The sequence below is a fragment of the Bombina bombina genome, chromosome 7 (genome assembly GCF_027579735.1).
Source record: "Bombina bombina isolate aBomBom1 chromosome 7, aBomBom1.pri, whole genome shotgun sequence".
In the NCBI taxonomy this organism is placed as follows: domain Eukaryota; kingdom Metazoa; phylum Chordata; class Amphibia; order Anura; family Bombinatoridae; genus Bombina; species Bombina bombina.
In genome coordinates this window covers 352,818,625-352,846,290 of record NC_069505.1, presented here as the reverse complement: position 1 = coordinate 352,846,290, position 27,666 = coordinate 352,818,625, and the positions used below count along the sequence as shown (strand labels likewise).

General features: G+C 38.8%; 1 protein-coding gene across 2 annotated transcripts in view; it reads right to left on the bottom strand.

Annotated features, from left to right (window-relative positions):
• The window catches only part of NEK4 (NIMA related kinase 4), a 189,299-nt gene extending 161,934 nt beyond the window's left edge, over nucleotides 1-27,365 (bottom strand). For both annotated transcript variants that reach the window (XM_053721029.1, XM_053721030.1), the window contains exons 1-3: nucleotides 27,114-27,365; nucleotides 15,126-15,392; nucleotides 8,242-8,439 (exon numbers count right to left, since the gene is read on the bottom strand). In XM_053721029.1, coding sequence (XP_053577004.1) covers nucleotides 8,242-8,439; nucleotides 15,126-15,392; nucleotides 27,114-27,224 — 576 coding nt within the window. In that variant the 5' untranslated portion in view covers nucleotides 27,225-27,365. The remainder of the gene's footprint in view (nucleotides 1-8,241; nucleotides 8,440-15,125; nucleotides 15,393-27,113) is intronic.
• Nucleotides 27,366-27,666: the final 301 nt, after the last annotated feature.

Below are 27,666 nucleotides of genomic sequence, written 5' to 3'. Positions count from 1 at the left end.
GCATTTAACCAACTGAACTACATCACCAGCCAAAAAGTAGGGCAGAAAAAAAAACTTTTACCTCCAGATAAAGTGGAGAAAATAGAAATCAAAACAAATTATTATCCTAACAAAATAAAGATAAAAAAATATATTTAGACCATGTCAAAATGCAAGAATAAAACCATGAGGCTCATCTAAATAAAAATACATTTTGAAGTAAAATGAACAATGTTATATACTTCAGAATCTGAAAACTGCTTATACTAACTGTCCAACAATAAAGTTGAGAGAGCAGCAATGTCAGTCATAAATATAACTGAACTAAGAATATAAATATTATAAAAATATGCTCTTTTAAGGCAAGATTGAAACTTAAAAAAATCCTGAAAATAAGTACTAACATCTATAGAAATAGTAGTACATTCCCAAAAAGGAATCAGGTTTAAACCATTCTAGCAAACATATCATAGATAGCATCTAGAATAGGGGGCAGGGAACCTCAGGAGCAATTTAAATAAATCTTTAAATGAATATAACATATTTAATAGGAGGACTAGACTTCTAATACCTAAAACATTTCAAAACTTCCTTAATAAAGAACAAAAAAGTTCAATTATAAAAATAAAAAAAGAAGATTTGTCAAATACAGTCTCTGATGCAGGATCCTTTCAGCAAAATAAACCCTCATCAGTAGAATAAACTTAAGTATACTGTCGGTCAAAACAAAATTGATTAAATCTTATAACAATTTTGGAAAGACCTTATAAGTTTATTTGAAGACACAAAAACAGTCACAGCCTTCTTATGATTGCAGATATGATAACATGTGAAATCTGCAGAATTAATCAGGTACATTAAACTGAAAAATTAAAAACAGTAAATGTATTTGTACATATAGAAACATTATCAGCATGAAAAAAGATAAATAAATGCCATACAATTGAGCTGAAGAGAATAAAATCAGCTTGACAATAAAAAATAAAAAAACACACTTAACTTGTGGAAGAAAAGTGTTCAGGGCATTTTAGTTTCTACAGTAACATCAGAGTCAGGATCAGTTTGAGACATCTTGCAAAATGTAAAAGGAAAAAATTAACATTTAAACAAAATATACAATTTCCTCATATAGCAGTTTTAGGAATGGGAAAAAATGCTTATGGTAAAAAAAAAATAGGTAAAAAAACAAACAGCATAGCTCTCTATAATATAAGGAGAGGAAGAAGCATAAAAGGAAGTGGGGTAAAAACAATTTTTTTGGCGCCAAGTATGACGCACGACAAAAAAGAAAGTTAAATTTCTTTGGCGCCAAACCGACACCAGTAAATGACGCAACTCGCATCATAACAAGCGTGACTTCGCGCCAAAACAACTAGCGTCAACAAAGACGCAGGAAATGACGAAACTTACGCCACTATAGGCGCAACTTCGCTCCAAGAATTACGCAATAAATAACAGCATTTTGCCTCCACGCGAGCCTAGATTTGCCCGCGAAAATTAAGGAAAAACAAATTAAACTGGAAAAAAAAGACAAACCCCAGGTAAGAAAAAAAAGTTTAAATAAACTTCCTAAAACATGATTCTGATACTGAAACTGCTAGACTGCAGAAGGGAAATATACCTAGACTTGACTCATGGCAAATATAAGTAAACACGTATATTTAAAAAAACTTTACAATATAACATAAAACGCCAAACATAGCTGAGAGTGTCTTAAAATATGATACATAGTTACCAGAAGACACCCATCCACATATAGCAGACAGCCAAACCAGTACTGAAAACTATCAGCAGAGGTAATGGTCGATCTGAAAAGGGAGGTAGAGAATGAATCCCTACGACCGATAACAGAGAGCCTTTGAAAAGATTTCCCATGAGTGAAACCATGAAATCAACAGGCAATACTATCTTCACATCCCTCTGACAAACACTGTACTCTGAGAGGAATTGGGCTTCGAAATGCTTAGAAGCGCCTATAATAGAAGAAATCAAGCACCAACTTACTTTACCACCTCCACAGGAGGCAAAGTTTGTAAAACTGAGGAATGAGTGTGGTGGTGGGGGGGGTATTTATAGGCATTTTGAGGTTTGGGAAACTTTGCCCCTCCTGGTAGGAATGTATATCCCATACGTCATTAGCTCATGGACTCTTGCCACTTACATGAAAGAAAAAGAAAATAGAGCTGTATCTTAGCAAAATAATTAAACATTTTGTTTTTAACAATCCAAAAAGGCTGCACTAGGAAACATTAGTTAGTGCTGTTAAAATACATAACCACTATATATTGCATAGCAAGGGAAGTCAAAATGAGAGTCAATGAGCAGTCAAGAACCCCCCCCCCACACACACACACACTTTTTACCTCTAACTTCCCTCTTACACAATTTATATTTCTACTAAAAAGAGACAGTAAACACATTGCAATTACAAGACAAGTCTAAAAGGGTCAAGAAACCTAAAATGTTTCTTTCATGATTCAGATAGAGAATACAATTTTAAACAACTTTCCAATTTACTTCTATTATTTAAATGTGCATCCTTCTCTTGTTCTCCTTTGCTGAAAGGTTTGTTTAGGCAAGCTCAGGAGCAGCAAATAACCTAGGTTGTAGCTGTTGATTGGTGGCTGCACATATATATCGATTTTGATTGGCTCACCCATGTGTTCAGTTATAAACCATTACTGCATTGCTGCTCCTTCAACAAATGAAACCAAATTAATGAAACAGATTAGATAATAGAGAATACAATTTTTTTTTTTTTTAAACAACTTTCTAATTTACTTCTATCTGAATCATGAAAGAAAAATTTTGGGTTTCATCTCCCTTTAATGTTTTTTTTTTTTTTTTTTTAAACACATTAACTTTCTTTTACTGCATTTATTTTTCAATAGCCAAATTCTAATCAGCATTTGCCTTATTTGGGAGGAGCAAATGTGGGGTTTAGGCCACAGGCAATAAGGCTAGCCACAGTCATAAAGTTAGTGCAAAGTGTATTGTTTTGCAGTTATCTGTTAATGCCTTTGCTGAGCCATTTTTTTTTGCTACTTATATTTAAACACTATTGCAAGTCAAATTCTAGTGACTGACCCACACAAATTATAAATTGGGTTTTTTTCAGCAGGTCCTGCAGATTCAGAATATACCATTATTATATTTATATACTTCATGGCATCTGAAATAGCTGCAGCAAAAAATTGTTGAGAAAACAAAACAAACAAAGGCAAATAGGGGCTTTCGGGGGTGGGGGGGGGCTATAATATAAACTAGAGGGGCCTCTTTGTGAAGTACAAAAATAAAAGCACGTTTTCTTTCTGTAAGGCTATGCAGGGATTTTTTAAAATAAGCTTTATTAGTGGTTTCTAGACAAAACTGATTTTTTATGGGCCTATAAAGTCCCGTTTGGTAACAAAACCCCAGGTGTGGTGTTTTGACTTTTTTTTTTTTAAAAAAAGGGGCTTTAGTGGTCCCTTGCTAGTAAGGGAGCTGTGATCGAGGGCCACCTCTCATCCAGCTCTCTTTCCTACCTGTCCCATTGTGGTCCCGCCCCTGCTGTTTTGTCACCATTCATGTTCATGGTGACATCACCAGCACGTTCATGCAGCTCTGGGAGTGCTGCCCACTATTACCACCAGGATTGGGCCTGCAGCATTAGATCATCAATTCTACTCTCATAGGCAGAAATGTGCATGCCGACCTGTTCTCGTCACTTGCACAGAAGTGGTTAATGGAAAGATACGTAGCCTTGAGAAGTCAGCAGGGTGCATTTCAAGTTCTGAGAATTAGAAACTGCTCAAAACAAGAGGTTATCACATTAACTACTCATCATGTAATTGTTTCTCCTGTGCTTCCAGCTCTCTTCAAATCTTCCCTCCAATTTTAACCTCTTATAACCCCTTAACGACCAGCGCAGAGTGTGGAGTGGGGCACTGCAGAAATAGATTTGCATAGTTACTGATGCAGAGAGGGCCACTTTGTGGCCATCTTCTGCATCGGACAGCGGTGGTGCCGATCGTTGGTGGGTGGGAGTGTAAGAAGGGAGGCGGGTGAGCGGCCCATCGCTGGAGGAGGCGGGGTGAGGGCGGGACCTATATACAGCTTACCATAGTAGTTCTGCTGTTCCAGTCAGTGAACTTATATTTGTCTGCACTTCCATGCTCCCTCCTCAGTCTTTACCTTGCTTTGCTCCTGTTGGCTGCCCTAAATCTCTTTAACCAGCTAACCTCACACCAGAATCACATTCAAAAGAATATTAAATGAATCCACAGTGGAGGAATTTTTATATTTATTTACTTATTAGTACTGCTTAGGTCCAGTTTCACATATTGCAATTTATTTCATTTTTTTTAAATGATTAGCCCAGCAGTGGATTATCCACTGCTGGGCTAATAATTAAAAAAAAAAAATGATTTAGTTGTTTTTGGGATGTTGGGGTGGAGAGCAAAATTGCATGGGTGGGCCCAAGAAAAATTTTGCCCAGGGTCCAGTCAATATTAATGACGGCCCTGGGTGGGATGTGTCAGGTTTGAGGGTAACCTATACACTAAAATTAACCCTACAAGCTACCTAATTAACCCCTTCACTGCTGGGCATAATACAAGTGTGGTGCGCAGCAGCATTTAGCAGCCTTCCAATTACCAAAAAGCAATGCCAAAGACATATATGTCTGCTATTTCTGAATAAAGGGGATCCCAGAGAAGTATTTACAACTATTTGTGCCATGATTGCACAAGCGGTTTGTAAACAGGTGAGAAACCTAAAATTGTGAAAAAGTGATTTTTTTTTTTATTTTATCGCATTTGGCGGTGAAATGGTGGCATGAAATATACCAAAATGGGCCTAGATCAATAGTTTTGGTTGTATACTAAAAAAAAAATTTTTTAAAAATAAGAGAGAGTTTTGATAGGTAAATATAAAAAAGGCTCTATTTCTGTTTAAATGTAGTGATGGCAAAAATGCTCTGGTCTTTTGGGGAAGTTTTTGTCTGAAATGCCCGGTCGTTAAGGGGTTAAAAAAGTGCTGGCTTGTGAAGCTCCACATCTTCATACAGGGCTTGACCATCTTGGAGCTTTGTTATTTTTGTTCTAAGCGGTATGAAATAAGTGAAGTTGGCGCTTATTGACAGCTCTACTGTACACTTTAGTTTAGTGTGCAGAGTTGAAGATTAACATTTGCATTAGGTGCAATATATAGTATTCATGCAGAATTTTGTGATTGACCCCCATTTAGCCTGGCCATCTATTTAACCACTTTGTGGGGTGTACGTCCTACTCAGGTGGCACAATATCCTTATTGCATATTCTTAGCAGCACATGACCTTTGATTAGTGGCTTTGTGTATATACCACTGTTAAATGGTAACCAGCCATGTCATGTTCAGGAGTAGCAATGTGTTGCAGCCCGAAGCGAGACTTTAGCAGGGCAAATTCTCAAGATTTGGACAAAAGTTTGAACTTCACGTAATTTTGCCAATTTTTTGTGTAACAAAACAGATAATGCCAAAATCTGATGCTTTAAAGAACTAGCCAATAATCCCTTATCTAGTCCATCTTGAAGGAACTAAAGAATTCTAGGGATTCCAAAAGATTTCCAAGAGAAACCTCTAGAAGAACACCAAAGTAAGCTTTCCAAATCTTATGATATAAGATAGTAAAGGAGATAACAGAATCTGAGAAACCTCTGTTTTTGAGAGCTAGTCATTCAACCTCCACAACATCAAATTCAGAGATTTGAGATCTGGATTATAAAAGGGTCCTTGAGACAGCAGATCTTTCCTTAGGGGTAGAGCCTATGGAGGAAGATATGACATTTGTACTAGGTCAGCATACCAAGTTCTGCAGGGCCATTCCGGAGATATGAGAATTACAGAAGCCAATTCCTGTTTGATTCTTGCAATGGCTCTAGGAAGAAGAGCAAACCGAGGAAATAGATAGGCCTGACGAGAGCATCTATCATGTGAGCTCTTGACCTGGCGCAATAAACCAGAAGTTTGCGGTTCAATTTGGATGACATGAGATCTATTTCTGGAAGACCCCATCTCAGGACTAATTGATTGAACACATTCTGCTGAAAAGATCATTCCCCTGATGGACGGACTGATTAAGTAATATACGTTTCCCAATTTTTCACTCCCAGAATGTAAATGGCTGATAGGGTGCAGTGGTTTTCCTCTGCCAAAGACAGAATATGAGATACCTATTGCATAGCTAAAGGACTTTGAGTGCCTCCTTGATGATTGAGGTTTGCCACAGCAGTAACGTTGTCTGACTGAAATTGAATACATTTTACCTGTTTGAGAAGGGGCCATGATTGAAGAGGCCAAAGAATCGTAAAACGTTCTAGGATGTTGATAGATAACTTTGCCTACTGATACTGAACCCAATTTTTGTTCTTTTATGATTCAGATAGAGCATGCAATTTTAAGCAACTTTCTCATTTACTCCTATTAACATTTTTTCTTCATTCTTATATCTTTATTTGAAAAAGCAGGAATGTATAAGCTTATGAGCCGGCCCATCTTTGGTTCAGCACCAGGTAGTGCTTGCCGATTGGTGGCTAAATGCAGCCACCAATCAGCAAGCGCTATCCAGCGTACTGAACCAAAAATAGGCCAGCTCGTAAGCTTACATTCTTGCTTTTTCACATAAAGATACAAGAGAACAAAGAAAAATGTATAATGGGAGTAAATAAGAAAGTTGCTTAAAATTGCATGCTCTATCTGAATCATGATAGAAAATAATTGGGTTCAGTATCCCTTTAAGAGAGGACTCAGATTTGTGATCCATTGGATCCCTAAACTAACAACTATCCTCCATAGGAATTGTAGTGTGTCTAGCTGAAGTGTAAATAGCTCCATCACTCTTAATAGTGGATACAATTCTTCAAATAATTGAAGAAACCAGGCATTCCTGTCTGTAACCTTCAGCACTTTAGCTCCAAGGTTTTCAAAACTTCCTGAATCAGGAAGCAGATATGATTCACTTTAAATCTAAATGTAGAATCAGCCTCAGGATCAAGGTCCAGAGCCTGGGAGATAGGACCCTACATATTACAGGTAGAGTGAGGTAAATCTCGTGATGTTCGCTTACGCGGGTTGGAGATAGCCGCTAAAATCTCTGTCATAACCTTTTGAAGACTGGATTTAAACTCTGGAGAAAAAAAGTTAGTGGAATCCCCCTGGGCCATAAAAACAGACATGGGCACCAAGTGTCTGCTACATGCAATACTGACAGGATTATGACTTGCGAATTGGAGATGGGGGACATAACTGGTTAATTTGGTCCACTGGAAAAGTTTTGCATAATAAACAGGGAAAATAAACTGAAGAAACTTTTTGGGCTGCTGTTTGTTCCCTGGGGGGGTCACTTCTAATGGGTCGGTCAAATCAAGTGGGGGGTACAGATATGACTGCAAAATAATAATCAAAACTGCAGGTAATTGGAAATAAAGATATATTCCAAAACTTTATATTATCAGTGTATTTACACAAAATACAACAAACAGCCCATAGCCTATAATAAACACCTAAGAACCCCACGATGCCTGGGGGCAATTATGGCTGCAAGATTTACCAGTGAGAGTACTGGCATGCCATAACTAAGATATTCCTTTACCCCTGCTTCATTCAGAATCTTGGAAAATTATCTTGAAGTCTTCCCTTAGTTTAGATGGAGTACGGGGTCTTAAGCCAGGTCTGAGCTCCCAATAAATAATTAGATAGAAAATAATAAAATCTTGCTTGCAGAGCACCTCTCTCAAACTCTCTTCTCAGAGGCCAAGAACAAACTGAGTGGGGAGAGGAAGGTGTGGGTTATTGTGAGGGTTTGTGACCTCCTCCTAGTGGCAGGAAATATATTCCACATGTTATGGACACCTTTGGACTTTCCTCATCTTATGAAAGAAAGAGGGATTTTTGCAAGCATGTACTCCTTCACATCAAGAACCACACTTAGCAGCTCTCAAGCCTTTCTGATTTGATGGACCTCGCAGTACTGACAAGACTTCTTAGATAATCTCACTAGACCAGATAGCTTTATAGAATTGGGCCCCATGTCATATAAAACATTAGAGAAAATGATTTAAAATTTCACTATGGGTTATCAATTAGATAGTGAGCCTGAAAGTACGTCTGCCTTTAGGCCATTTTAAATAAAAGTTTCTTTTTTGCCTATTTGTTTATTGTTCCTTTGTATGTTGAATTTTTATTATTAAAAAATAATTTATGATATTTGTGTCTAGTATAACATGCACACAAGATTTAGTTTACCTTATAATTGTATGGTTTGTTGGAGAACAACTCAGGACTCATGTAGTAAGGTGTACCAATCAGGGTGCTGGCCATATCATATTGACTTTCCAATATTCTGGCAATCCCCAGGTCTCCAACTTTGATGATGTTTGATCGAGTCAAGAAGATGTTCTGAGTTTTCAAGTCACGGTGCATGATGTGCTCCTCGTGTAAATACTTAAAAAATAAAAAATACAGTACCTTTCCATATTAAAGGGGCAGTATACACCAATTTTCATTTACTGCATGCAATAGACACTACTATAAAGAATAATATGCACAGATACCGATATGAAAATCCAGTATAAAACCTTTTAAAATCTTACTTAGGAGCTCCCAATTTAGCACTGTTGATAAGATTAGCCTGGGACATCCAGTGATAGGGGCTGATAGCAGAACTACCCCTCCCCCTCCTCTGCCTATAAAAAGATTCATTATACATAAAGAAGCAGTCTGAGGTCTGTATAAATCTAAAACTTTGGGGCTTGGTTAGGAGTCTTAAAATCAGCACAATGTTATTTTAAAATAAGCAAAACTATACATTTTTACAAAAACACAACCATATGGGCTATATAAATGGATCACCTACAAAACATTTATGCAAAGAAAAATGTAGTGTATAAGATCCCTTTAATTATTGACTATAACTAATCATTATTATGATTATCTACATAGTCACCTATCTCAATCTGGGAAGGAGGGAATCATTCCTTACAGATTTGGCCAGTTCTTCTCTAATTTATCCCTATATAATGCGGTCACCAAATTGTAGCCAAAGCAATTCCTGGGGTCCAACAAGCTTCATTTAATTTGTTGGAGGCCAGAGAGTGATGCAACACAACATTCCTCTGCTGCATCCAAGGGGTTAACCTTAGTCCTAAACTAGTAAAGAGTGCCAATTCATTAGAATACAATTAGTGGCGATGTCACTATATATACGATTTCCCCAAAAATAAGACTGGGGTCAGTGATCTTGTGTCAAAAAAATAATTGACAGACAGACTAACCACTTTCTCTTTCAATATGAACATTTTAACTGCCCAGGTCTGTCTCAGCTTCATAAATACAGTGCTTATAAAAGTCTATCGGCTTTAGTACACAGACAACAAGGCTAGCCACTGTCATAAAGTTAGTACATAGTTTGCTGCTATGTGATAAAGTGAATATAAAAACATATATGTAGCAGAGTTGGTCTGGATAAGTCAGCTCCATTTTCAGAGATAAATTATATGAAAAGGGTGCAAAATAAATAACAAAAGTATATTGCAAACTTGTTTCAGTTGTTTCTCAAGGTGTTTACCGTCCCTTTAAGATTATGATTTTGAATCCCCCCTCAATGATTCAGTTAGAGCATATAAACATTCCAATTCACTTTTATTTAGGGCTGCAACTAAAGGAATATTTAAAAAAAAAAAAAAAAAAAAGGAGTTATGTTTAAAATTCTTAAACCCATGACATCTACTTCAACCTGTAGAATGTAATTTCTGTACAGCAGTGCCCTCCTCCTGTATTTTTAATGTTTATGTTTTTATAACAAATTAGTGTCACGGTGCATGCTGCACTTCACATGTGAACAGATAACTGTACAAGGTATATATCAAAAGTATAAAAATGTCACCCATTACAGTGCATTTGTTAAATTAACAGTAGACATTGAGGTGGCCATAGAATATACATAAGTGGAAAAAAACACTTTTTTGGATGCAAAGATTAACTATTTGGTGTGCGAGAAAATCTGACAGATTGTGTGCGTACACATGCCCTGTGTGTTTCTGTATGCATTGTTGTAGCAGAGGACTTTACACGGACACCTTTGTGGAAGCAAGTGCACAGAGTGAAAAAATAGTTTTACGGTAATGACAAAACATGCATATAAGTCAAGAGCATATCTACACATCACCCACATGATCAAGTTGTTCTGTGTACACAAGCTCTGCGCCTCATTACATGTGAATTCATCACAGATACGGATGACCCCGTTCGGCACAAAACATGAACTCATTCTCACAGCCAGAGAACACACGCCATTATCCCACCACAAATGAAACTGGAGAAAGGAGAAAAAAAAAACACAACAGCAGAAGCAGCTGCTGCACAGCCACCAAACTACAAGCAGCACTGTCATATAATGAAGGTACATATTCTGGAATTCCAAACTTTTACGCCAATATTTTGTTGGTTCCATCCCCTCTCCCAACTGTCCCATTTTAAAGAAGCAGATATTCTTAAATCCAAACTTTTTCCATTTACAAGCACTTTGGCTAAAAGGGTTTTTTACCTATATATAAAAGTCACCAGAAAGTTTAGTCCATTTCAGTTACATGGTGCAAAAGCCACAAGCTTTTTTGTGTTTACCAGGTGCTCACAAGGTAACACAGCCAGAATAGTTAGGAGGTATTGCGGCAGCTAGAAAAATGTCCTGAAAAGGGTGCTTTTGTGAGGGGGATGGGGGACAGAGTTTGGATTGCCTTCAAAGGCCATCAGCATTTCCATTGTCCCTGCCTGGCAGATATTGTGCTGTAAAATTGTAAGGATTAAGTGCTAGGCTGAAGGCTGAAATTGTAAGGATGAAGTGCTAACAGTCTGCCACTATCCCCAGCCACTCTGTTCACCAAACCAGGGGATTATGATTGGTGACACTCCTTTTCCACAACAGCATAAAGAGCAACTTCTGACTGAGAAAGGCTATTGGGTGTTCATCTCCAAGGTCATTGACTTGGCTCAGCACTGCGTCAGCCTGTACATAGAGGCCCTCCCAGATCGATTTCCCAACCTCTATTCCCCCTGCACTATAGGAGCTCCCTCCTTCCCCCTCCCTGCCACTCTAAGCATTTTCTTTTGTAGTGTAGCAGTCCCTAACGATCCCGCCCCCCCTTCAGCGATGGGCCACCCACCATATGGGGTGAAAAAGACAGACTTTGCACAGCTTCTGGTGCAAGAGGCAATTGCCAATATCCCTTGCCAAGTCTAGAGTGGACACATAGTGCCCGCTAGCCAATCGGCTCAGAAGTTAATCTACTCAACGCATAGGGTATGCATCAGTCACCATCTTGTCACTGAGCCTCCAATAATCCGCACAGAATTGGGTAGTCCCATCCTTTTTAGGGACAAGGACTACTGGAGAGGCCCAGTGGCTTTTGGAAGGCTCAATAACTCTTAGGGCTACTATCTCATCTATCTCCTTTCGCATCTCTGACTTTACCGACTCCAGTAGGCAGGTTAATGGAATGTACCATTTCCCGGAAGCACTGGGTTTGGTTACCAGACCTACAATGTCCACCAAGATACGCCGTAAGGGTTCACTGATGATAGGTAAAAAACAGAGGGGCGCTTTAGGATGGTCCCCCTGCTTCCCAATACTCTAACATTTGTCACATGTTCAAAAGTATTGTCAGACATCGTCAGATACCCCAGGCAAGAAAAAGGCTTGAGACAGACGTTTGAGGGTGCAATTGTGCCCAAGGTGTCCGGCAAGAGAAATATCATGGGCAATCTTAAAGTTCAGCCTGATATTTTTGAGGCACCATCAGCTACCACTTAAGGAGCTTGGTAGTTCCTCTCCCCTCCCTATCAGAAATCCTAAATAGCCCTTTGTCTCATGCAATATGCTCCCTACCAGATTAGTATATCTGTGCATCCGCAAGGGATCCGTATCGGGCCAGTAAGGGGTCTTCCCTAACTGACTGTCAGTATTTGTCAGGTGGGGTTCAGTCAGAGGCTCTGTCCTGGGGTTCTGTCTTATGTGGGTACTTGGGGCTTTGGTTGTGAGTACGTGGTGTATCGCTCCCCCCTACTACCTGGGTCTGTCCCCCTTAAAATCCATCTGGAACCTGGTGAGGCTGTATCAAATATGAGGGTGGCTCCAGAATCCCTGGGTTGCTTGGCCATTTATGAGCATAATCTGACCAAGATGAATACGGTTGTCAAATGGGGTGGTATTGATGGTGCTGTTATCATAGACATTGTCTTAAACATCTGGCAGGGTTAGCAAACAGGCTTTAAAGGACTATGGCAGGTTCCAAGGTTAAACTTGGTCACTCCATGGCCATTTTTCAGAGTTTGTTTCACCACATGAGTTTGCTGTGTGGCTTGGGGTGTAGTGTGGTTTGAGAGCTAGTCAAGGCCAGGTGTTGAGGTTCCCTTGCTGGGGGCAGTTGCTGTGGAGGTGCCCAGGCTGTGGGCAGATGGAGCAACATATCCTTGGGTTTAGATTACTTATAATCAGTGCTCGTAGGTTCTGAATTGAAGGAACCTGTGTTGCAGTCTGGGGCAGGGGCAGACTGTGACTGCAGTTGTGGACCTCCAGGGAGCGGCTTGGTGCACCTGTGAGTGTCAACATACTCATCAGCCAACCTTGCTGCTTGTCTACAATCTTTTACCCAATCCCGGATTTCTGGGGTCGTGTGGAGGAAGAATTGTTCCAGAAATACAAGCTGCAGTCCCTCCTCCACAGTGGAGACTTGGCAATCATGCCACCAGTTGAACCCCACTCTATATAGTTTATAAGCCTATTCAGCTTGGGAATCAGGTGTGACGGCCGAACGTGTCAGTAGCTGCTCCTTGACTGCCCCATAATAATCACTGATGGCATGACAGAAAAAAAGAAAAGAAATGTCCCTCTAGTGTAGCACAGCTTGAATGGTTTCCTGTGCTACACTGAGGGGAAGAACCTAAGCTGACTGACAGTTGTATACATAAATCACACAGCACTGTCAACAGGCAATAAGAATTTTCAGTGAAACGATTAAAAGAATGTCAGTGGCAGAAGTGCTGCCCGCCTCCTCCATACAGCAGACACCAGAAACGGACAAATAAGTGAGGGTGGAAGATCTCACATGCTGCAAGTTGAAAGTGAGCTGAAAAGTGAGAGGTTACTCAAAAACCCACACAGGGTCATGAAAAAGGGCATAATGCGGACCTTTGAGAAGAGCCAGACTTTGAACTACTCGAAAGGGAACTTTGATGTGGATTGGCAATGATTGGTCGATGCAGACACGTGATGGACACAGTTGTTCTGATTAGCCATATAATGGTTGTAATTTTGGAATATCTAACAAATATCATATGCACAAAAAAGATAAATAGATCTGTAAAATATATTACATTTATTTATCTGTTAATATACACAGAGAATGATGGTTTAGGTTTTCTTACTTTAGAATAATAGTTTATATGCATTCCTTTTTTATATTTATTTCGTTACTGCAGAAAAACATATAAATTATATTCACTGAAATATGTGAGAATATATGGTTTTGATATCTGAAATGTTTTATACCTTGATCCTTAAAATGATGTAGTAATATCTTTCAGAATGTAAGCCTATTCTGCTGAGGTGTGTAAGCATTGAAACTGGTTCAGTTTGGAGGTGATTTGATTGGCTACTGAGCATTTGGACACACAGCAGCAGAATAGCATAGAACTAACCCTGATCTGAAATAGATTCATGACACCTGTGGATGGATGTGTCAGGAAGAAGGTAGGCAGGGTTGATGGCTATTTATATGGAGAGTAATGCTAGGTAACTACAGCTTGTTTTACCCTGCTTCTATATTGTTTTAACTTGTGCTCTTGAAAAAGGCTATTGCAATAGCTGAAACGCGTTAAGCTTGTCTGAATAAACCTTTTAAGCTGTATCCGGAGAGGTCCGGTTGGTGTTTTTAATTAAAGGCCTTTTATACATTAACATCTCGTGAGTATGCTCCATCTAACTTTGTGGAAGTTGCTGCACTATTGTGAGATTTTATTTTGGAGGTGGAAAGAGCCTGGAGATTCTGAGGACCTAGACAGCTTTATTCCCTGAAAGTAATACAGCGTCGCCAACTTTGCTACATCTCCGTCGACTTTATACGGTTTGGGAGAACCAGGGGCTGGCAGTGAACACATACAGGGAAGTGCTAATAGTGGTTTAATACTATACTTGCTATAACAAAAATAAATTAGAGGTAACATTGGTCCTGTGCCATCCACTGCACGGTAACTGAGTGGAGGTGACTTCCTGCTGGAACAAGACCCTGGTAGTGGGGTCTGGAGTCCCAGAGCGTGAAGGGGAATCCTGCAGCTTGCAACCACTTGTGACGGTACCCGAGAGCTTGTACCCACTGTGCAGCACACCATTCTCCAAGTGCAACTGGTACAATAAAACACATCCAGGCGGCCAGAAAATGTCCTGAAAATGGTGATTTTGTGAGGAGATGGGGGCAGAGTTTAATAGGGCATAAAGAAAATAAATAAAAAGGACCTGTGTCTAGGAACTGTCTTTTTAACCCCCGAGTGGCTGGGCTGTAAAAGAAGCAACATGCTTTGTGTCACAGTATGCTTCAACCAAAGTTGCCAATTTTATAAATAAAAATTTGATACCCAAATGATGAATCACTTGAAAGTGATGCAGCATATTTGTAAAAAGCGGACTAGAAAAATATCACCTGAACATCACTATGTAAAAAAAGGAAAATATTTCACTTCAAATTTTCTTAGTAGCCACATCCCATTGTAAAAGGGAATTTAGGCATCCAATCAGAATGTATGCTCAAGGATTTAGAAGGGAGTGTGCATCTGGCAGGTGCAGGCAGTTACTTAGCTTCCCTCCTCAGTTTAAGGAAGCTTACTACAAAATCTTGTGAGATTTCTGTTTAATCCTACACTAAAGCAAAGTGTGATTGGTTTTTACTATGCAGATGACAGTAAAAGGAATTGCTCTGGATCACAGTGCGCTTACTCTGGTGAAGGTGAAATATCTATTTTATGTAGAGATATTCAGGTGATATTTTCTTGTCAGCTTTTAAGATAGTATATGGATATTATGTCCCTTTAATCAGTCTACTGTATGACACAATATAGCAAAATGTAGCGTTTAGAATTACCTGCAATGCCATAGCTATTTGTACAAACCAGTCTACCACTTGGCTTTCCGCTAAAAGTTTGCCTTTTTGCTCCTTCAGCTTATGGTATAAATCTCCCCCTTCGCAGTAACCCATTACAATGTATAGAAGTCCGTCCTCTCCCTCCCATGACTCTTTGTATGCTACAATGTTTGGGTGTTTCAAGCGTGACAGCAGCTGGGCCTCTTGTTCTGCCGCTTTCCTCTCACGACGAGGGGCATTCTGAAGATTCAACTTCTTTATGACATACTAAAATAAAAAAAAATTCATATAGAATAATTAAAAAAATAATGTATATAAATAATAATAACAATAACAATAATAATAATAAAAATGCTTTTTGAAAATGATACAGAGATTGTATCGGTTTGTAGCTCCCAAACTATCTGGTTACATGCACCTCAGCCAAGTACATTAGCACCTGGTATATACCCATATCACTTACATTATTTATAACACTTAGTAACATTTGCAACAACACAATGACCAATCCAAACATTGTAGTTTACATTTTTATCCTACCCATAGGTGCTTGACTGCGGGGTAGTGCCTTCACTATTCTTTGCTATATGCTCACAGTCTTGTTTCTGTGCACATGAAGCTCACTGCAGGCAGTTAAAAGCAGAAGATATTAACTTAAATAGATAAGGGATTGTCAGGGCATGTATCTGGACTGAGGTTTGGGCATACACCTAGCAAAAGAAGCTGTTGAGGCACGCATCTAGTTTAAAAGGGATAGTAACCCCATTTTTTGATTCAGATAGAGCATGCAATTTTAAGCTACTTTCTAATTTACTCCTATTATCAATTTTCTTCGTTCTCTTTGTATCTTTATTTGAAAAGAAGGAATGTACTCTTAAGAGCCGGCCCATTTGTGGTTCAGAACCTGGGTTGCACTTGTTTATTTGTTTGCTAAATGTAGCCACCAATCACAAGCGCTAGCCAGGGTACTAAAACCAAAAATGGGCCGGCTCCTTAGCTTATATTCTTACTTTTTCAAAAAAAATTGATAATAGGAATAAATTAGAAAGTTGTTTAAAATTGCATGCTCTATCTGAATCATGAAAGAAAAAATTTGGGTTTACTTTAAAGTCTGATTTTTGGAAATAAAGGAGGTGTGGTTATGGCACGAGGGTTGCTGGGGTATGCATCTGGTCTAAGGTCTAATTAAAGGGACAGTCTACACCAGAATTGTTATTGTTTAAAAAGATAGATAATCCCTTAATTACACATTCCCCAGTTTTGCATTACCAACACAGTTATATTAATCTATGTTTTTACCTCTGTGATTACCTTGTATCTAAGCCTCTGCAGGCTGCCCCCTTATCTCAGCACTTTTGACAGACAGACAGTTTAATCAAGCAGTGCAGACTCCTAAATAACTCCATGGGAATGAGCACAATGTTATCTATATGACACATATGAACTAGTACTGTCTAACTGTGAAAAACTTTCAAAATGCTCTGAGCTAGGAGGCGGTTTTCAACAGTTTAGAAATCAGTTTGAGCCTACCTAGGTTTAGCTTTTCAAAAATGCCACCAAGGGAACAAAGCAAATTTAATGATAAAAGTCAATTGGAAAGTTGTTTAAAATTGCATGTCCTATCTGAATCATGAAAGTTTAATTTTGACTGGACTGTCCCTTTAATACACATATGTAGCTGGATAGCATAGTAGTGCAGGAGGCATTCAACTACTTTTAGACCTGTTTGGGCTTGTATCTGGCATGAACAGTTGCTGGGACATGTATCTGGTGTAATGTTTCGCATAACATGTTGCTGGGGCAAGAACTTATTCTGAGGTCTGATGTTTGGTCATACACCCAACAAATTTGTGTTGGGACAAGATTTTACTGTGTGGTCTGATGTTTGTACACACAGGTGAAACTCGAAGAATTTGAATATCGTGCAAAAGTTAATTTATTTCACTAATGCAACTTAAAAGGTGAAACTAATATATGAGATGGACTCATTACATGCAAAGCAAGATAGTTCAAGCCGTGATTTGTCATAATTGTGATGATTATGGCTTACAGCTCATGAAAACCCCAAATCCACAATCTCAGAAAATTAGAATATTACATGTAATCAATAAAACAAGGATTGTACATAGAATAATTTCGGACCTCTGAAAAGTATAAGCATGCATACTGTACTCAGTACTTGGTTTGGGCCCCTTTTGCAGCAATTACTGCCTCAATGCGGCGTGGCATGGAAGCTATCAGCCCGTGGCACTGCTGAGGTGTTATGGAAGACCAGGATGCTTCAATAGCGGCCTTCAGCTTCTGCATTGTTCGGTCTCATGTCTCTCATCTTTCTCTTGGGAATGCCCCATAGATTCTCTATGGGGTTCAGGTCAGGCGAGTTTGCTGGCTAATCAAGAACAGTAATTCCACGGTCATTGAACCAGGTTTTGGTGCTTTTTGGCAGTGTGGGCAGGTGCCAAGTCCTGCTGGAAAATGAAGTAGGCATCCCCATAGAGCTCGTCTACAGAAGGAAGCATGAAGTGATCCAGAATCTCCTGGTAGACGGCTGCATTGACCCTGGACTTAATGAAGCACAGTGGACCAACACCAGCAGATGACATGGCTCCCCAAATCAACACAGACTGTGGAAACTTCACACTTGACTTCAAGCATCTTGCAGTGTGTGCCTCTCCATTCTTCCTCCATACTCTGTGTCCTTGGTTTCCAAATGAGATGCAAAATTTGCTCTCATCAGAAAAGAGGACTTTGGACCACTGAGCAACAGACCAGGTCTGTTTTTCTTTAGCCCAGGTAAGACGCTTCTGACGTTGTTTGTTGTTCAGGAGTGGCTTGACAAGAGGAATACGACATTTGAAGCCCATGTCCAGGATCCGTCTGTGTGTGGTGGCTCTTGATGCACTGACTCCAGCCTCAGTCCACTCCTTGTGAAAGTCCCCAACACTTTTGAATGGCCTTTTCCTGACAATCTTCTCCAGGCTGTGGTCATCCCTGCTGCTTGTACACCTTTTTCTTCCACACAACTTTCTATTAATGTTCTTTGATACAGCACTTTGGGAACATCCAACTTCTTTTGCAATTACTTTTTGAGGCTTTCCCTCCTTATGGAGGGTGTCAATGATGGTTTTCTGCACAACTGTCAGGTAAGCAGTCTTTCCCATGATTGTGATTCCTACTGAACCAGACTAAGTGACCATTTAAAGGCTTGGGAACTCTTTGCAGGTGTTATGGCTTAATTAGCTGATTTGAGTGGGACACTGAGCCTAGAATATTGCACCTTTTCACAATATTCTAATTTTCTGAGCTTGTGGATTTGGGGTTTTCATGAGCTGTAATCCATAATCATCACAATTATGACAAATCACAGCTTGAACTATCTTGCTTTGCATGTAATGAGCCTACCTCATATATTAGTTTCACCTTTTAAGTTGCATTAGTGAAATAAATGAACTTTTGCACGATATTCTAATTTTTCGAGTTTCACCTGTACATCTGGCATAAAAGCAATACTGGAGCAATAGTTTTCTCTGAAGTTTGGTACATAAGAATAAGGCTGGTATAAAAGTATTTCCTGAACATGCATCCAGTCTGGATTTGAATATAGGCACGCAGCTGAGAAGATGCACACATCTGTTTTGAGGTCTGTTCTTCTATTATAAAATTTTGTTAAAAAGTAATCCTAAGTGAGCTCAGGTGCGCAAAGTCTGCAACAATATTTATAGCAATGTTATACATAGCTGATAACACTGCTGCCATAGACTGGTAAAGGCACGTGCAAGCTCCTAAGCTTCTATCAACTCCTCAACAAAGAGAACAAAGTTCATTCAATAAAATAAGTAAATTGGAAAATGTAATAGACAAATAGCAATTCATTCTTTGGATTTTCCAGTAGTTTTATGACAGTAATAGTGTGAGACAGAGGTAAGGAGGATGTTCTAAGCTAAAACAAACAACCACGTACATAACCCCTGGCTATAACTACAACTAACCTTGGTGTGACAGAAAGCATTGTTAAGAACAGTAACTCAAAACAGGTTAGGTTGTCACTAGGATGCAAAAGTAAAAATGTAGCATTTGAAGAAATGTTTATTTATTTTTTAGTTTTTTTTTTGGTTTTCAAAAAAGGAGGGAAAACACAAAATACTTCTGACCATAAATAAATGTTTCAATCAATTAACAGGTCTTTCTTATTAAACATCACAGTATAATTCCTTCCATCCTTGCTGAACATTAAAAAGGGATATGAAACCCAAAATTTGTCTTTCATGATTCAGATATAGCATGTAATTTTAAGCAACTAATTTACTCCGATTTTTTTTGTTCTCTTGCTATCTTTATTTGAAAAGCAGGACTCTAAGCTTAGGAACCGGCCCATTTTTGGTTCAGCACTGGCTGACTGGTGGCTAAATGCAGGGTCTGAACCAAAAATGGGCCAACTCCTAAGCTTTACATTCCTGCTTTTAAAATAAAGATACCACGAGAATGAAGAAAAATTGATAATATGAGTAAATTAGAACGTTGCTTAAAATTGCATGCTCTATTTGAATAATGAAAGAAAAAGACGTGGGTTTAATATCCCTTTAAGAGTACTAATATGCAAACAAACATCAAAAGTATAATTGTTTTTTTTCCCCACATGGTCATTTTAGACAACTTACATAACACACCCAGGGCAATACAAATAAAAAACACAAGACAAAAATGCATAAATATATTTGGAATTCAATTACATAGTAAACACATAATTGTATTAAAGAGCTCATTGCAACGTATTATGTGACTCATAAAAATGTTAGCGAGTGTAGCAATACATTATAATGGATAGGGTAGCAGCTTCATTATACTGAGTTTGTAGAAAGATTAGATTAAAACAGATAGACTTTAGGCCAATATTATGTGGACAGCTGACAATCACACTTATATAAGCTTGTTGGACATTCAATTCCAAAACCATAACAGTTCCAATTAATTCCAAAGGTGTTCGGTGGGGTTGAGGACAGGGCTCTGTGTAGGACACTCAAATTCCTCCAAACCAAACTTGTCAAACCAGGTCTTCTTGAACCTCACTTTGTGCCAACAGTTTGGAGAAAGCCCTTTGATATTGCAGAATGACTGTGCCCCTGTGAACAAAGTTGGAAGCACCGAGCTGTATAAAATGTATTTGTATCCTGTAGCATTTAGGTGACCCTAGCCCAAAGCCTGAAAAACAGTTAGACCAATATCCCTCGTCCACCAAACTTTACAGTTGGCACTATACATTCCGGTAGGTAGTGTTCTCCAAGAAACAGACTCCCAGAGAGTGAAGCACGATCCATCACTCCAGAGAAGACATTTCCACTGATCCAATGGTGCTGTGCTTTACACCATTCCAGACAATGCTTGACATTGCTCATGTGGATGTAAGGCTTGCATACAGCTACTTGGCCATGGAAACCATTTCATGAAGCTCCAGATGAATACTTCTGGTGCTGATCTTACCTCCAGAGGCAGTCTATAACTCTGTAGTGAGTGTTACAACAGATGACAGGTGATTTTTATACACTACACGCTTCAGCAATCAGCAGTCCCACTCTATAAGTTTACCTGGTCTTCCATTTTGAGGCCAGGCTGTTGCTCCTAGGCACTTACAGTTGATGAGGGCAGATCTAATAGGGCACAAATTTCACAAACTGATTTATGGCACAGGTGGCACCCTAGGACAGTTCTATGTTTAAAATAACTGAGCTCTTCAGTATGACCCATTGTACTGCCAAAGTTTGTCTAGGAAGATTTCATGCACCCGTTAGCAATATGTGTGGCTGAAACACCTAAACTCAACAATTATTAGGGGTGTCCACATACGTCTGGCCATATAGTGTAGATAGCTAGCTATAGATCACTTTCCTATAACACAACCACCAAAGTACTATGCCATTTTACTAAAATATAAAAAGGACATTAAAGGAATATTAAACCCAGATTTTTTTTATTTCCTGATTCAGATAGAGCGTGCAATTTTAAGCAACTTTCAAATTTACTCCTATTATAAAATTGTATTCTATCTCTTGGTATCATTATTTGAAAAAGCAGGAATGAAATCTTATAAGCCGGCCCAATTTTGGTTCAGCACCTGGGTAGCGCTTGCTGATTGGTGGCTAAATTTAGCTACCAATCAGCAAGCGCTATCCATGGTGCTAAACCAAAAATAGGCTGGCACCTAAGCTTTCATTCCTGCTTTTTCAAATAAAGATACTGAGAGAACGAAGAAAAAATGATAAAGTAAAATTTCATGCTCTATCTAAATCAGGAAAGAAAAAAATATATGGGTTTAGTATCCCTTTAAAGTAAGGATAGAACTTAGCCACAATTTAAAACAACTTTCCAATTTACTTCCATTAACAAAATGTGCAGTCTTTTTATATTTAAACTTTTTGAGTCACCAGCTCCTACTGAGCATGTGTAAGAATTCAAAGAATAAACGTATATGCATTTGTGATTGGCTGATGGCTGTCACATGGTACGTGTGTGCATTTGTGATTGGCTGATACATGGTACAGGGGGAGTGGAAATAGACATAATTTTTAAAATGGTCAGAAAAAAAAAAATCTACTACTCATTTGAAGTTCAGACTAAGTTCTATTGCATTGTCATTTTATCATACATTTGTTGATTATGCAAATCTACTGTGTTTATATGGGAATGACAATGATAGAAGAAAGTCTAGGTAAGGTGATATGATGAAGACTTGTAACCTGATACAAGGGCTGCAGGGCAAGGGGTATGATCAGATGTGGGTATGTTACTAAGAGGACACAGGTGCAACCATTCTGGAAATAATACTGGCCATACTAATTAGCATAATTTTTCATAAACAATTATATAGCATAATTCCGAAGCTAAAGCTGATTTTAAACTATCTATTGTGGCCAATCAGATTCCCTCACATTTAGGATTGGATTTATCATTCTCTGGAAAGCAAATGTTAATTGGTAGGGAACCTGTCCTCTTGAGATCATAGCACCCTCCCTGCTCTCAAATAATAGCAGGGCTTATCAATCACCCCAGTCAGATCAGTCCGGGTGATTTTATTTCAACACCTCCAGTCAAAATCTAAATGCACATTGATGAATTACATCTTTGAGTAGAAATACATTTCCAATAGCATGTACTGGCAAATATGCTTCAAGTAAAAGATATCAGTTCTCTGCACATAGACATTTTCAGCGCACCAGCATTTTAAATACTGCAAGCTGCTCAGAGTGCAAGTGGGGTTTATATCATGTTAGCAATATTAACCGAGTCATTACCAGATTATACAAGCACTTTAGGCTCTCTGAGCAAGGGTTCTGTTTAAAATGCTGGCGCACTGAGCACACTGAAAGGGATACTAAACTCAATGGCCTAGATTACGAGTTGTGCGTTAGCCTTAAAAAGCTGCGTTAAGAGGTCCTAATGCTGCTTTTTAACGCCCGCTGGTATTACGAGTCTTGCAGGTACAGGTGTACTGCTCACTTTTTTGGCCAGACTCAGAAATACCGCAAATCCACTTACGTCAATTGCGTATCCTATATTTTCAATGGGACTTGCATAGCGCCGGTATTACGAGTGATCAAAAGTGAGCGGTAAACCCTCTACCGTCATGACTGGTACCGCATTTAAAAGTCAGTAGTTAAGAGTTTTACACTACAACGCCATAGCATAAAACTCTTAACTAAAGTGCTAAAAAGTACACTAACACCCATAAACTACCTATTAACCCTTAACCAGAGGCCCCCCCCCCCCACATCGCAAACACTAAAATAAATATTTTAACCCCTAATCTGCCGAACCGGACATCGCCGCCACTATATAATAAATATATTAACCCCTAAACCGCCGCACTCCCGCATTGCAAACACTATTTAAATATTATTAACCCCTAATCTGCTATTTAATAACAACCTAGTTCAAATAAAGACAAATTTACCTGTAAAATAAAACCTAACCTAAGTTACAATTACACCTAACACTACACTACACTTAAATTACCTAAATTAAATACAATTAATTACAATTAAATAAAATTATCTTAAAGGGACAGTTTACTCCAAAATTTTCTCCCCTTTAATTTGTTCCCAATGATCCACTTTACCTGCTGGAGTGTATTAAATTGTTTACAAGTAGCTCCTTTACCCTTATATTGGCATTTGAAATTGTTAATTTAGCATATGTTATCCCCACCTATTCTGAAAGTTTGTGGCCGTGCGTACCAGCTATAGATAAGCTTTGTAAACACAGCCAGCAGAAGAAATTACACTCCCAGTGCGATATAGCAGAGATAAGGTAATAAAATGTTGATTTTCCATTGTTCTCTCAAAGTATTGGTGATTGTTTTAAGGACAGATATAAGATAAAGAAGCAGGTATATGTGCACAATGTGATACAGTAATGAGATCTGATTATACCTACAAGCTCAACCTATTTTATTAGGCTGTGGCTTCAAAACACAAAATCAGAGCTTTAATATACAGAAATAAACCTTAAAAAGCTAATTTTCATACATTTTTTACTCTGCAGTTGGTAAAAAAAGCAATTGTAAACACATTAAGGGAAAAACTATTTTACACCTAATCTAATCCCCCAACAAAATAAAAAAGCCCCCCCAAAATAAAAAAGCCCTACCCTACACTAAATTACAAATAGCCCTTACAAGGGCATTTTTGCGGGGCATTGCCCTTTTACCTAAAAGGGCAATGCGGGGCATTGCTCTTTTACCTAAAAAAAAAAAATTACAATCCCCCCCAACATTAAAACCCACCACCCCCACAACCAACCCTACTCTAAAACCCACCCAATCCCCCCTTATAAAAACCTAACACTAATCCCCCTGTAGATCACCTTACCGGGAGACGTCTTCACCCAACCGGGCTGAAGTCCTCAACGTAGCCGGGAGAAGTCTTCATCCAAGCCGGGCGAAGTGGTCCTCCAGATGGGCAGAAGTCTTCATCCAGACAGCATCTTCTATCTTCATCCATCCGGAGCATCCTCTTCTGTCCCCGGCTGACGACTGAATGAAGGTTCCTTTAAATGCCGTCATCCAAGATGGCGTCCCTTCAATGACTACTGGCTGATAGAATTCTATCAGCCAATCAGAATTAAGATAGAAAAAAAATCCTATTGCATCAGCCAATAGGTTTTTTTCTACCTTAATTCCGATAGAATTCTATCAGCCAATCAGAATTGAAGGGACGCAATCTTGGATGACGTCATTTTAAGGAACCTTCATTCAGTCATCGGCCGTGGACAGAAGTGGATGCTCCGCGTCGGATGTCTTGAAGATGTACCCGCTCCACGCCGGATTGATGAAGATAGAAGATGCCGTCTGGATGAAGATAGAAGATGCCGTCTGGATGAAGACTTCTGCCCGCCTGGAGGACAAGTTCTGCCCGGGCTGGGTGTAAACGTCTCCCGGTAAGGTGATCTTCAAGGGGTTAGTTTTAGGTTTTTTTAAGGGGGTATTGGGTGGGTTTTAGAGTAGGGTTGGTTGTGTGGGTGGTGGGTTTTAATGTTGGTGGGGATTGTAATTTTTTTTAAGGTAAAAGAGCTGATTACTTTGGGGCAATGCCCCGCAAAAGGCCCTTTTAAGGGCTATTTGTAATTCAGTGTAGGGTAGGGCTTTTTTTTTTAATTTGGGGGGGCTTTTTTAATTTTGTTAGGGGATTAGATTAGGTGTAATTAGTTTAAAAATCTTGTAATTTGTTTATTATTTTCTGTAATTTAGTGTTTGTTTTTTTTGTACTTTAGATAATTTTATTTAATTGTAATTAATTGTATTTAATTTAAGTAATTGATTTAATTGTAGTGTAGTGTTAGGTGTAATTGTAATTTAGGTTAGGTTTTATTTTACAGGTAAATTTGTCTTTATTTTAGCTAGGTAGTTATTACATAGTTAATAACTATTCTACTTAGTTAAAATAAATACAAAGTTGCCTGTAAAATAAAAATAAACCCTAAGCTAGATACAATGTAACTATTAGTTATATTGTAGCTAGTTTAGGGTTTATTTTATAGGTATTTAGTTTTAAATAGGAATTATTTAGTTAATTGTAGTAATTTTATTTAGATTTATTTAAATTATATTTAAGTTAGGGGGTGTTAGGGTTAGACTTAGGTTTAGGGGTTAATAACTTTATTATAGTGGCGGTGATGTTGGGGACGGCAGATTAGGGGTTAATAAATTTAGGTAGGTTGCGGCGACATTGGGGGCGGCAGATTAGGGGTTAATAAATAAAATGTAGGTGTCGGCGATGTTGGGGGCGGCAGATTAGGGGTTCATAAGTATAATGTAGGTGGCGGCAGTGTCCGGAGCAGCAGATTAGGGGTTAATAAGTGTAAGATTAGAGGTGTTTAGACTCAGGGTTCATGTTAGCGTGTTAGGTGTAGACATAAAATGTATTTTCCCCATAGGAATCAATGGGGCTGTGTTAGGAGCTAAACGCTGATTTTTTGCAGGTGTTAGGTTTTTTCAGCCGGCTCTCCCCCATTGATTCCTATGGGGAAATCGTGCACAAGCACGTTTAACCAGCTCACCGCTAACGGAAGCAGCGCTGGTATTGAGGTGAGATGTGGAGCAAAATTTTGCTCTACGCTCACTTTTTTACGGCTAACGCCGGGTTTGTAAATACCCGTAATACCAGCCCAACGCTGTCTGTAAGTGAGCGTTGAGCATAAATTGCTTGTTAGCACCGCACAGCCTCTAACGCAAAACTCGTAATCTAGGCGAATGTTTTTCTTTAATGATTCAGATAGAGCATGCAATTGTAAGCAACTTTCTAATTGACTCCTACTATTAATTTTTCTTCATTCTCTTGCTATCTTTATTTAAAAAGCAGAAATTTAAAGCTTAGAAGCCAGCCTGTTTTAGGTTCAGCATCCTGGATAACGCTAACCCGGGTTCTCAACCAAAAATGGGCCGGCTCTTAAAGGGACACTGAACCCAAATTTTTTCTTTCATGATTCAGATAGAGCAGCAACTTTCTAGTTTACTCATAATATCAAATTTTCTTCATTCTCTTGGTATCTTTATTTGAAATGCAAGAATGTAAGTTTAGATGCAGGCCCATTTCTGGTGAACAACCTGGGTTGTTCTTGCTGATTGGTGGATAAATTCATCCACCAATAAAAAAGTGCTGTCCAGAGTACTGAACCAAAAAAAACCTTAGATGCCTTCTTTTTCAAATAAAGATAGCAAGAGAACAAATAAAAATTGATAATAGGAGTAAATTAGAAAGTTGCTTAAAATTACAAGCTCTAACTGAATCATGAAATAAAAAATGTGGGTTTAGTGTCCCTTTAAGCTTTACATTGCCGCTTTTTAAATAAAAAGCAAGAGAACGAAGAAAAATTGATAATAGGAGTAAATTAGAAAGTTGCTTAAAATTGCATGCTCTATCTGAACCCTTACAGAAATTGTTTTGGGTTTAGTCTCCCTTTAAATACACCTTAGAAACTGATATAGCTTTTACTAGAAGCATTTTTGCTAATACATGTACTGTATATTGCAAAAATGTTTCTATTCAAAACTGAAATGCCCACATGTGCATTGAGTGCATTTCAATTTTTGCTGGAATGTCCCTTTAAAGTTGCAGTCTCTCCCATGGTTGAGCCAACATCACAAGGGCCATTGTAGTTTAATTATAACAAGGCATTCATTTCTACACGTATTATTATTATCGAATTGAAAAATACTGGTTGGGTTATATCCCTAAGGTCGTCTGATGTTATGTGATTAGGCTGCTCAGAGGGTCTTGTACGGCCAGAGATCTGATGGGGCAAATGAGTGACGGATATAATCAAGCTCTAGCAGCATAAAGTAATCGTTGTGTAGCTTGTTTCAGGGTAGTGGTTGAAGGCAGAGGAGTGTGTGTGGTGTGTGTGCCACATATACATATATATATATATATACATATATATATATATATATATACACGATTATAAATGCAGTAATACACATGGAGCTGGTTACCGTACCTGCTTGCCTTCTTTTCGGTGCCTGGCCAGGCACACTTCTCCGTAGCTCCCTTTCCCCACAGCTCTGATGAAACAGTAATCGTCCATAGGGTTGCAAGAGGACGCGCGCATTCTCTATGATTTCACCGAATCTGTAGACCATCCCGCAAAACGCTACACTCCTAGGGCTCAGGTTCTTATAGGCCCCATCTAAACACACACACATCCGCCAGTAACTCTGCACATTCTGGGGCAGTAACAGGCCCTCGCGGCCCAGTGGCTTCCCGGTTGCTAAGATACTATAAGGTCAGAGTTTGGAAAAACTAGCAAAATAGACTCCGCAGTGACACCTGCAGTACATAGTGCACTCAGCACTGCAGTTACAGGGAGGAAACGTATGAGAGGGATAGTGAGCTGTTCTAAGCAGCCAGGATGAGCTTTAGTGAATCCGATAGCTACAATATCATTGGGACTGGGATGCTGGTCATACATGTGTATGTATATATGTATTTATTTGGAACCAACAATGTGAGCATGAAACAGGCGAAGCATTAACAAAATTCAAACACAGTAA